Source organism: Lissotriton vulgaris, chromosome 8, assembly GCF_964263255.1.
Source record: "Lissotriton vulgaris chromosome 8, aLisVul1.2, whole genome shotgun sequence".
Taxonomy (NCBI): Eukaryota; Metazoa; Chordata; class Amphibia; order Caudata; family Salamandridae; genus Lissotriton; species Lissotriton vulgaris.
Window position 1 is genome coordinate 361,065,721 of NC_141696.1, and position 12,786 is coordinate 361,078,506.

Sequence of the window (12,786 nt, forward strand, 5' to 3'; positions counted from 1 at the left end):
AGTACCTCAGACCCTCCTGGTCTGCACCAGAAGCCTTTTGTGTATCCTGCGTGGGTTGCCTTTGCTTAGGCTTGTTGGCTCCGATCTTGAAGCCGACCCCTCCATCTGCGAGAACCTTTGTGGGACAGCTCCTCTCCAGCACCTGGTCGTCCTCGACGCCTCCTGGTCCGCGTGGCTGCAACAACAAGCTTCACAACAGCACCTGATTGCTCCCAGACGACGTCTGGTTCCTTCCTGGTTCCACCCGGTCACTGGCTAGTGAACTAGACTCTGTCCCCTCTGCTTTCAGGTCTCCCTCATCCTCGATCCACCCTTGGTCCACCCGGACATCTTCTTCCTGGTCGCCTGCAGCATCTTTCTGCACAGGCTCCATAGACTTAAACGGCGAAACCAGACACATCTTCACACCTATGCACCCGCTTCCTGTGGGTGAGGTAACGCGAGTACTTCGGTGCTCTCAAGGGTATTGACTATCCAAGTGTCAAGGTTTTTAGTTGTTTCCTTCTAGCTAGACCGGAAGTGTCCTAAATCTTCATTTACTTATCTTTTACGTTCCTATTGACTTTCTATTGACTCCCGGGTGGGAGTACTGACTCTGCAAGCGCCCCCTGTGGGCCTCCTACTCCTAACCTAAGGGTCAGATAGTGTAGCCCCAGCGATGCCCTAGGCCTTCTCCTTTCCCAAGTCGTGGTTCATATACCACTTAATGGTTTTACGCGCCCCTAGGGCCTAATTGTAAATTGTGCTATTTAAAGTATTTCTGAGTATAACTTGTTATGTGCTTATGCCTCTGACCTCATAAAGAGTTCAGAGGAGTGTGTTAGTGAATAAATACATATATATTTTATATATATCCTGTGTGGTGTCCTTTCATTTGATTTTTAAGGGGTTACATATGGTAAAACAGCTGTCTTTACACGCCCTCAAGAGTCTTTTAGCCTAAGACAGTTCTGCCCACGCTACCTCTAGGATAGCTGGTATATAAGGTTGACTTTACAACCATCACCATAAGGGTTGTTTGGACTGGTGCAAGGTGCTCACTAGAATAGTGAACATCCTATACCAGGCCAACTTCTCACACAGAGTACTAGCCCGGTCGGCCTCTCTATATGGGGCGGAACTTTGGGGGCATAGCTCAACAAAAGCATTGACCCTCACCGAAAATAAGTTCATTAGACACATTTTGGCTTTGCCAACAAATACACCCTTGGTACCCCTCAGGATGGATTTGGGTGTCCTCCCAGTGGTGGACCTAATCTCAAGCCGACCATTGCTTTATTGGCGACTGTGAGAAGTTGGCCTGATATATAGTGCTCACTATTCTAGTGATCACTGTGTATCATTCCAAACGACCCTTATTGATGATTGGTTGTAAGTCAACCTTATAGACCAGCTATCCTAGTAGCGTGGACAAAAGCAGTCTTTAGGCTAAACTCTAGAGGGCGTGTTAAGCCAGCTGTTTTACCATCACATATACCCCTTGAACACCAAGTGAAAGGACACCACACAAGTTGTTATAAAAATAAAGGATACTTATTAATAACCAGTCTACCCTGAACTCTTTGAGTCAGGGAGCTAAGCACAATACAAAACTCTTAGGAAAATACTTCAAGTTGCACAATTTACACAAATGCCCGAGGGGCACGAAAAACCATATACTCTGAAAGTGGAATGCGAAATACTAGCAGGTGAGTAACTCGATCCAGAGGCTTCAGGATCGCTAGGGCTACACTACTGAACTCTAAGGTTAGGAGCAGGAGGCCTAGGGAGATCGGGTGCAGAGTGTGCACTCTTACGCGGGATGCAGGACAAAGTCTATGGAGGCTAGTATTTCTAAAGTTACTGTTTCCGGACGAATCCGACTAGGTAGACTTAAAACGAAAAAGGATCTGGACACTTGGATAGTGAACCTGCGTTGGAGCACCGAAATGCTCGGGTTACCTAGCCCAGGGGCTGCGGCTTCATAGGGTTCAAAAGACGTCTGGAATCCTCGTTGTAGTCTATGGAGCCTGAAAGAAGGTAGTTGCTGGCACGCGACCAGTGAAGATGTTCGGTGTGATCCAAGGCTGGATCGGTGATGGAGACGACCTGAAAGCAGAGGGGACTCAGTTCTTAATCACTAGCCAGTGATTGTGTGGGCACCAAGATGGCACCGGATGAGGTCACCGCGATCAGATGAGTGGCCGACGCTGGACTCTGCAGTCACACAGGCCAGGAGGCGTTGTCGGCGACCAGGCTGGAGGTGCGAGCTGTCCCACGAGGGTGTCTGCTGTCGGCGATGCTGGAACCAGTATTGGAGCAACAAACCTCGGCAAAGGCAAGCCCACGCGGTGGAGTCAAGATGGCGTCTGGAGTGGACCAGGAGGGTCCGGGGTGCTCCTCTTTTGGAAGGGAGCAAGGGCCAGTCTGGAGCAACCAGACCAGTGGTGCAAACGTCGTGGTACGTCAAGAGGGCCAATAGCCAACGGGCAAGTGACCGGACAACGCGGTAAGCAGCAAAGAGCAGAAGGGCTCCACGCAGATCTCGTGGATGCTGGGGGGCTGGACTTCGGTGCTGGAGCTGCTCTGGGTTGGGGCTTCTCAAACCCCAGTGCACTCACTCGAGGATCCCTCGGCGTTCGTGCTGGTTAAGCGTCGTGCAGGTCTTGAAGATGGCCGGTCCCTCAGGCCTCGTCACACCCACGAATCTCAGCTGGGCTGATGATGCAGGTAGAGGTCAGAGATGCCAGGGAATCCGGGTCTCGTCGAGCTGGTCAGTCTTGATCCGGAGGATGGACGTGCAGCAAACCGCGATGCTTAGGTGGTGCCTGCTGGTGCAGGGTGGCTACTCAGCCACAAGGGAGAGTCTTCAGAGAAAGTCAAGAGTTCCTTTCGTGGAAAGTAGTTCAAGATTCAAGATTATCTAATTTGGGAAGAGGGCCTGCTCCTACCTTTATCCTAAGAAAAGGGGCTGGCACGCGACTAGGTCCTGCCCATGGGTGGGACCAGGAGGGGGGTGGTTACACCCCTCTCCTTTGTCCGGACTCTCCTCAGCTCAGGGGCTGGGGTGCCCCTGGAACTGGTTTGAGCCGGCATATGCACAGTGAGCACCGGGATGCCACTTGCAGTCACCTTCCTCTCTGCCCTGTCTACCTGGGATACACAAAACCCTGTCAGGGATGGTGCTAGCACCGCCCCTGACTGGAAACCCTTTGTCTGAGCTCTCCTCGCTGGAAGGACTCCCAGCAGCAGGAGGTCAGACTTGTGTCTGTGGTGGCAGCATCCATTTTGTGATGCTGAGGCTCGAGTTAACTTTAACCGGGGTTCACAGTTACATACATGTTGTGTCCCTCTAGAAGGGTGGAATGCTAACCCCGTCGCCAGAATTGTCGAGGGGTTAGTATTCCAATTCGTAGGACACCTTACTCGACATGTTTTGATAATGCGATACCAAAGTTGGCAAATAACCGCGAGGATTATAATGCACTTAAGAGTATATGGTACGCGTTATCATGGAACAGCTATTAGGACTTGGTTCCGCAAGCTGCAAATGGGCTTAGCTCATGCCAGAGCACCATCTCACATAATTCCAAGCACTCTGCCTTCAGGATTGATAAGGCCTGCCATAGGAGTGACTGATAGGAATATATGTGTCCTTTTTAGGGTTAGATATCGGGATACTATATCTAAAGCAAAGGGTGATTACACCACCTTGCCCCAGCTGTCGTGCAGCCAGTTGTGTCAGATTTGGGTGGCCAGCCAGGGGTGGCATAATACATGCTGCAGCCCCTGGTAGGCCCTGGGTACACCTATGCCCTGGGTACCTAAGGTACACTGTACACTGTACAGGGACTGATAAGGTGACTCAGTATCAAATTAGATATGTACCTAAGGTACATGGAATACATTTTACAGAGAGAGCAGTGGGCCTGGGGTCCTGAATAGCAGGGCCCCAGTTCAACTAAGTCGAAAAACCAGCAAAACACCAGGCAAAAAGTTGGGGGCAACCATAGTCAGATATCCACCATCCTACAGCGACAGTTATGGAGTACACCTGAGTTGAGACACTATAGGGAGGAACTAAAAGCAGTATTATCGTCACTGGGGGCCGTGGGTAGTATACCCTAGCTAAAGCATTAAAAGGTTTTAAATTGACTAGCCTAATTCAGGCAACTAGAGTAACAAGTTTAACGCATGGGTTTTTGGATTTTAAGTCACACTACCAATTTGAACAGGTGCTAGACTCCATACAGCCCGCACTAGCAAGGAAGTTGTTTCTCCAATTCGGTCCGGAACACTTCCACTCTTTGCAATGACTAATAAGTGGTCAGATGAAACCCATTACCTTTGTCCTGGATGCTTAGTGGAGGAGGAAACGGAAATTCATGTATTGTTCTTTTGCCCGGCATATAAACAGGCTAGGTTTAAATGGGTTATACAATTGTGTAGAAACTTGGGTATTAGGGATTACTGTGTATTTTATAGGATCTTAAAATCTGATACTGATCCAGTTTATGTGGTTGTAATCTCTAAATTTCTCCTAGCTTTGTGGTTTAAACAAAGGCGTTTGCTGAAAATTGATATTTAGCTAATTGGGACTGCCCAAATTTGTTACAATTATTTCATACTAAGGTAGTGGGAGTTACCTCCGTGAGGAAGGTGGTCCACCTCCTTGTCATCTGGCTTACTAACAATGGATCCTTCTAAGAACTTTAGGATGCGTTTAATAATGTTCTTAAAGCTTTTATCTTAAATTATTTTTTTTTAATTAATTTTTATTTGTATAATTTTACTATTAATGATAAAGTTCTCACTTGCTAAAATTAATGAAGTTTATGCATCCCTAGACATGTATATACCAATGTTCCTACGAGATTCTACTGTATATTGTCCTGGGACATGTATTATTGTTTTGCAAATTTATAAGTGCTTTTATGGCTGTAATAGCTGCAATAAAGTTGTTGATGATGCTATTGACCCTTGCCCACTATTCTGTGGGCTTGTTCTGAGGGACAGTTCTGCTCAACAGATCCTCACCATCTTTAATTCATTAACCTTTCATTGACTCGGTCGGCCAATTTGTGGTGGTGACGGGGACCTAGGTTGGGGAGTTAATAGCTGAAAACGAAGCTCTCCGTGGCGGCTCTGGTGATAGACCATGTGATTGATGAACAGTCGGAAAGGTACAAACAGTTTAACCCTAAAGCAAAGGATAGATTGAAACTGAATATTTCACGTGGCCCTGGGCTGGTAGATATCTGGTGTAACCAAGCTTTAGTATTGTGCAAATATTTGAGCAATAGGGGCATCAGCAGTAACTAAATTTCTGTCATCCTCTGGCACTCTGTGTAACAAACGAAGGCCCGCCTACTAAACCAGGCAAGTAATTTACTAGTCCTGTTACCCACTTCATAAAGATCGTGGTGTTAGGACCAGAAAAAAGCACTTCCACCATTTAAAAAAAACTTTATCATTTGTGCAGCAAAATAACATACAAAATGCCACCATGCCACTACCAGATTGCCTTTGTGTTCACCTTCCCTCGATATCACATTTATGGGGGGACCACCCTTGTTCTCGCTTACCTCCCCATTAAGTGCCCTCCTCTCCACGTACATACTACCCCGATACCAACAATAGGGAAATTACCCCACTCTTCTCAGGGGGACAGACTTGAGGTCTGTGGTGGTATTGTCATCTCTTGGGGATGTGTTCAGTGGTCTGTCGCTATCCAACAGCAGTCCATAGTATTCTCTCCCATTTCCCCATATTCAGTCAAACTTTTGGGGGCAGCCCTTTCGCTGTGTAGACCACACTCTCTGCTTCCATACAGGGCCATCCCCGTCTCCCACATCTATGCTGTGGGGGTTGATGGATTCCCCCACTGTCTCGTTATGTCTCTTTCAGCCAGAGCGAACCCAAGTGAGCAAAATAGCAGTTGTTTCCTTGGTAGGTCTTCGGCTCCTGAGATACCCAACAAGGCAACCTGCGGGGTTGCCGGGACTGAAGGTCCTAGGATCTCATAGATGAGTGCTGTTATCCATTCCCAGTAGTTCCCTATTCGCTGACCGGGCCAAACTGTGTGCATGAATGTACCATCTGGGGTCTCACACTTCAGGCAATTGGGAGAGGAGGCTCTACCCATCCAGTGAAGCATGTTCCTACGGTAGTACAACCAATGGAGAATTTTCAGCTGAGTGAACCTTAGATTCGCCTTAATTGCTACCTCATTTGGGTCCATCAGCGCTGCTTCCTAGACTACATCTTCCAGTTCACCCAAGTCTTGTTCCGAATTTCTCCTCAGGGATTGCAGGGTGTCTGGCTTATTGTTAATGAGTGTTCGATACAACAACAAAACCACCTTTGCTCGCACTTTCACTCACTTCCGGTTACCCTGTCGGTCCTGTTTGTTTAGCACTGCTATATAAATCCTGATTGATTGATTTGCTGCCATTTCATCGCCCAGTATCCTGTTTTCTTTGGGCTGCTGTATTCCATGTCTTTGAAGACTATGCCTGTAAGGAGTGTTGTAGTTGGTAATATCGAACTCTTAGGACCTGTCCAAGTTATAATCATCCATTAGCCTACTAAAGGAGTATATTCCCTCTGTTCCTGCCACGTCTCGCAACGTAGGGATACCTTTTAGGTCCCATTTCGTGTAGCCCACCAGGTTCTTCACTTCCTTCAAGCTGTCTCCCACCCACAAGGTTGTAACCCCTGTAACTTTGCTTTTCCAACCCACATATGCTCTAGCCCTGTCACATGCATTTAAGGCTGTCTGTGCTCTGGACGGGAGTAGCTGTCTGCACTTGTTCTCGTAAATGTAGTGTAGGTAAGTATGGGGCTCCAACAGGACTCTATTCTAGCCTTTTCGCCGGAACTTTCCTCTGGGGCAAAGGGCCACGTGTGTATAAGCTGTAATTGGGCCTCTCAATAATAAGCTTGAAGGTCTGGGAGTGACACTCTTCCCCATTATAGACGTTGCAATGCAGGGTACGTAGTGCAATTAACGGGGTACCTCCACCCCACGGGAGCATGCTCAATGAGGTATCAATTCTGTTGAGAAAGTCTTCAGGGTTCATCCACAGTGGAATTTGGAGGATTCACAGGAATTTTAGGAGGATGATCATCTTAAACAGGGGTACCCTTCCCAAGGGGTAGGTGTCCCCACCTCCCCTATGTCTGCCTGAAAAACCATAGAGTGGTTTTAGCTTTTTCTGTTGTAGCAAGGAGTTGTCTGTCACCAACTGTATCTCCCATTAACAGAAAGTTTCTCTCGTCCCTCTCACATGTGGCAGGGTTGGTATTGTCATCCATTCACCCAAGTAAAATAATGTTGAATTGCCCCAGTTTATCTTATATCCTGCAGATCTCACAGTTTATGAAGATTGCCAGGGCTCCTTGGAGAGACATAGCTGGGTCAGTCAAATCGAGAAACACCTCGTCTGCAAATATTGAGGTTTTCTCTGGTTCATCCACTACCTTTGGGAAAACTACATCACCTCTTATTCTTACTCGGGATGCTAGGGGCTTCATACGGAGAGCATACAGTAAGGGGGGATGGGGCACATCTGTCTGGTCCCCCTACCAAGGGACAACACACCATTGACCTTCACTCTCGAGACTGGATGCTGGTAGAGCAGCTGCACCCACCAGCTGTACTTGGGGCCAAAGTTCAGCCTCAGGAGTACCTGATTTAAGTAGACCCAATCAATGGAGTAAAAATTCCTTCTCAGCACCTTGGGAGAGTAACACCCTGGGATCCTGACTGTCCTTTGTATAATCTAACCAGTTGGATAGCTGTACGGAGAGGTCTCAGTCCAAGTAGTCTCATACAGTTACTGTGAGCCAGGGAATCAGGAGTTAAGCTGCTACTTCATCCTCTCTGGCTTTGTACCTTGTCTTCTACAGCATTTGATAGGATGTTGCAAAGGTATCGACTTTTTCGCTGTCTATTGTGATCTGAATCCCGAATTTCATCCACCCATTTCGCCACCTGATCTTGTCTACTGAGCCATGCCAGCTGACGACCTGCCTTTTCCCCTACTTTGTACAATTTATGCAACGAGGCAGGGCTTTGCCTCTTCGCTTTGTTGTGAGTAGCAGGATGGTATGCTTTTTGCAACGAGTTAAGGCGTGGCAGTGTCGTGTGGTTTCCTGCTGTGCAGTACTCTTTTTCTGCATCCTTTATAGCCTCTTCTAGTTGTGTTACAGGGTCAACCTCTGCGTGCTCTTCTTGGCTACTATATTTTGGTCTTCTTCGCACATGGCCACCTTGTATGCTTCCCACATGGTTACTGGGGAGGGTACCAAGCCCTTCTTTTCTTCAAAGTAATGCATGGATGTAGATCGCAAGTCTCACACCACCTCAGCATCTTTGAGGTCCTAGCTGCTAATGCGCCACTTTCCCTCTTACAGTCGGGCTGTGTCCAGACTGGCATCGTTCTTAATCACCCTCGGCTCTCCTCTCTTTATTCTCAGATGTCATTTGACTTCCACATGGGGTGCAAAATATATTGAAGTACCAATACTAAATCCCTGCTCAAACACAGCCTGCCCCCTCAACAATGTCTTGAATGCTTCGGAAAATACCACCACTAATCCCGTGGGCGAACAAAGTAGTAATTAGTGGAAGTCGAAAGGCAGAACATCACCTCCTTGTACTTGAGTTCACAGGTATCTAATTTCCACTCACCTAATGTCTGACACTCACTAGTTAAACTTGAGGGGAGTGTTCCAATATACCCATAGCAACGATTCCTGTGTTCCTAAATATGGATGCAGGAGTCTTGGTAACGAACAAATTTGTTTGAGAAAGTCATGAGCATTATTGTAAAATCAGAAATGCAACACGCTGACATGAAAGCAGGTTCAGAATAAAAATACTAGATGTGCAGAATCTAAAAAGGGTAAGGGAGCATGTAGTAATGCTGTTATAGAGCATGGGTGGGGCAAGATGAGAGCACACAAAAACAGGATTTCAAAGTTAGAACGACACTTCCCTCCCTTTTCCTCCATTTAAAAATGCATACGTATTATCCAGGGATAAAATAAATCCAAATTCGGAGCTTTCACCTTTTTGATGAAAGGAACTTGATTGTTTCCACCACATAAGCTTAATCTGAAGTATTTCAGCTATAGATAACTTGAATATTTATCATGGTAAGGTAGTTGACGTTGGAAAAAGATATTCTTAGGGCTTTCTTGGTCATACAGAACGTTATGTCTTAAGTCTTAATGTACATTCACATATATTCCAACAGATGTTGGTTATATACTCGTTAAACTTATCAAGGAAGATGTAGTTTTTTGTTGATGTGCATAGGAAAATAAAATGTTAAAAAAAAAAAAAATCTAATTTGTTCCTTAACATGTTCCCCCCCTAAGACTCCTTCTGCTTATCACTTCAATTAGAAGTTTTGCATTCACAAACGCTTATGTTAATCCGTGAACGATGGGGTGACCTTGTCCAAGTTGATCGTTACCATGCAGGAAAATGTCTATCCCTCTGTGTCTGGAAGTGAGTTTTAAAATATTTTTTCTATGCGCAAAAAATGAGAAATAAGACTGTTTATAATTGTGATAATCATGAACATCAATGATGCATATTTTTTTTTCTCAAATCTGTTTATTACATTTTGCAAAAGACCCAGATGTTTTACATGTGGTGTAAAGGGGATGTGAGGCGTCTCACAGCACTTTTTATATTTAGACAAATAAGCATAACTAGAGCGATGCCGATTATACGTTGCAGCAACCGCATCCAATGCACAATTTCGAATTTGTAACTTACCCTCAAAGGAAAACAGATCAATTAACATCAATAACAAACCAAAAATAGGATTGAAAAGCCTGTACCCCCCCATACCCAACCTATTCCCACCAATTAAAAAGAAAAAAAGTGATGGTCCCTGGGTATGTCAGGTGGGGGAAGCACAGAGCAAGTGAGGTGAGACAGACCATTGCCATATTTTTGCAATGAATCTTGGTCATCAAGGGCGGGGATGCTCGCTGTGTAGTGCCCTAGCATTATTCAAAGAGCTGAAGATGAGTTTATGGAGAAAAGAAGAAGAGAAAAGCTGAAATCTACCGAACAAGATTGGAGAATACATCCAGGAACAAGACCACTGGATTCGAAGTCCTGCAAAGGAAAAGAGAATTCGAGCGGATGAAGAGGAACACCATCCCGTCGAAGGCGACGAGGAGGAGTTCGATGCCGAAGAGCCGCCAAAAACTCCCGAGCCCCAGGAACACGAAGAGGAAGAGGGCCTACACTATTTTGAGGAAGGCGAAGAAGACCAGCGCACAAGTTTGGACTCTGCATCCTCAGTGGCGCAGGACCTGGATTGGCAGGACCTTGACGCGAAAGCCCGGAAGAGGCCGTGGAGACCTACCCTTCGAGGCCTTCGCCACCAGATGATATTGGCATCTACAACATGGTCATCAGGAACGCGGCAACAGCTGATGGAGTGAAACTGGAGGAAGAAAAACCAAAAGCCTGCTTCCTCCTAGAGACCCTGCTCTCCACTCAAACCAGGAGTCAATTCCTCCCCATGCTACCAAGTTTCCTGGACCAGGGGAGAGAGGCATTCAAAGAACCAGCAAGCTGCAGGTCTGTCACACCCAGGACAGAGAAAAAATACAAGCACTCCTCTAAGGATCCTCCCTACATCCAGGGATCCATCACAGCTGACTCCATCATTGCAGCAACAGCCAGGAAAAGGGCCAACGTTCCCACAAACTCATGCCCACCACCTTACAAAGAGAGTAAGAGGATAGACCTCACTGGAAGGAAGATAGAGAGGAATGCAGCAGTACACTGGTGCATTGCCAACTCTAATGCCCTACTCAACAGGCATACGTGCCAGCATTGGGACGAGGTCGGACAACTGCTCAAACACCTCCCTGAGCAATTCCAACAGAGGGTAACACTCCTGGTGGAGGAAGGCAAGAATATAGCCAACTCATGCCTAAAATCAGCCCTGGATGCGGCAGACACTTCCAGTAGGTTCATTATGATCGGGGTCACAGAGAGAAGGCATGCCTGGCTCAGAATATTGGGCTTCAAGCCGGAAGTACAGAATAACATCCTGAACACCCCCTTCAATGGTGAAACCCTGTTCGGAGCACCAGTGGATGATAAACTCACCCAACTCAAAAAGGAAAATGAAACTGCAAGGTCCATGGGGGGCTTGCAATTCAGAGGAATGAGGAGAGGCACACAGACATGGAGGTCAAACGGAAGAGGGGGAAACCAGCCGGGAATGTCACATCAGACATCCCAGCAGGGCTACCAGGGCGACGACCAAGTACAGCAGGGCCAGCAAAAACAGACCTGGCAATACCAGCCTCGGGCCAGTCTTTTTCGCGGGTGGCGAACGGACGAGGGCAAACAAGAAGGGGTGGCCAGCAACCCACTTCAAAGTGACTCCACACCACCAACCGTGCCCCCCCCCCCCCAAACGACACCTCTAGGGGAGGGGCACAACAAATTCAGCAAAAGAGGGTCACACGGACAAATGATCAACAAACATATAACACCGGTAGGAGGCAGACTAAAACACTTCTTCCAGGAATGGAAGAAAATAACAACGGACAAATGGATACTGAACATCATACAGTTGGGATACTGCATAGAACTGGAAAGGAAACCACCAAACAGGAAACCGAAAAGAAAAACACACTCAGCAAAAGAACTAGCGCTGCTCACAGAGGAAGCTCAAGAACTCTTCCACAAAGAAGCCATAGAAACAGTACCATTCAATGAAAGAAACAAGGGAGTGTACTCTAACTACTTCCTCGTACCAAAGGTGGACGAAACACTAAGACCCATCCTGGATATAGGTTTCCTAAACCAATACATAAGAACACAAAAATTCAAGATGACATCTCTTCAAGAAGTCATTCCTCCGATAAGGGACGGAGACTTTATGTCTACCATAGACCTAAAGGACGCCTACCTACACATTCCCATTAACAGACAGCACAAACATCTACTGAGATTTGCCATCAACAAGGCACACTATCAATGTAAAAGGTTAACATGCGATACCCATGCCTTGACTCACTGCGTAATACAGCGAAGGTGTATGTTTAGACACATATAATTCGAGTATATGTTATGTTACCAATAGCATAAAATAACAGTGGTAAAGGAACTGTGACCGGGGTAGATTGGGGAGGGGGAGTTCAAAAGAGTTAGGTAGAAATCTGGAAACATTTTGGTTCTATGTAATGCCCAAATGCGGAAATAATGCATGCTCCTGAATAACGTAGATATTGATGGAGTCACTCAATGTCAATATTGTTCAAATGTATATGTAAAAATGTGGATCTGAAAGAGACACGTTAGTGATAGATTCCTTACCTTAGACTATCCCCAGTCGTCAGAAGATAGAACAAGAGACGTACCCCGCCAAATGATGTAGTGGTCCCAACAATAGGATCCCAATATATATGGGGTGATAAACCTAGGAGTTAGCACTGCACATACCAAAATTAACTCAATCCGATTATACTCAAGAGAAAGTTTTTAGCAAATATATATGTATTTTTATTTTTTTTATATATACTCTTAGACCTGATGTAGAAAACACTTACATACATAAATAACATTTAGATTCCACATAATTTTCTTTAGGATATTAAACAACATACATAAGGAAATGGAGAAGGGTAAACGTAACAGAAATTCATCTTACTTTGGAGCCTACCCAGTAACACTTCACACTTCAGTCATACTCTCATACTCTCAAATTTTCAAAAAGGGATCCTACCTAAAGTTCTATCATTCCACTTTCATGCTTC

General features: G+C 46.1%; 1 protein-coding gene across 3 annotated transcripts in view; it reads left to right on the plus strand.

The window, feature by feature from the left end:
- MED14 (mediator complex subunit 14) overlaps positions 1–12,786 on the plus strand; it is a 1,095,522-nt gene that overhangs the window by 203,964 nt on the left and 878,772 nt on the right. For all 3 annotated transcript variants that reach the window (XM_086934128.1, XM_086934129.1, XM_086934130.1), the window contains exon 8: positions 9,367–9,499. In XM_086934128.1, the coding sequence (XP_086790254.1) occupies positions 9,367–9,499 (133 nt within the window). The remainder of the gene's footprint in view (positions 1–9,366; positions 9,500–12,786) is intronic.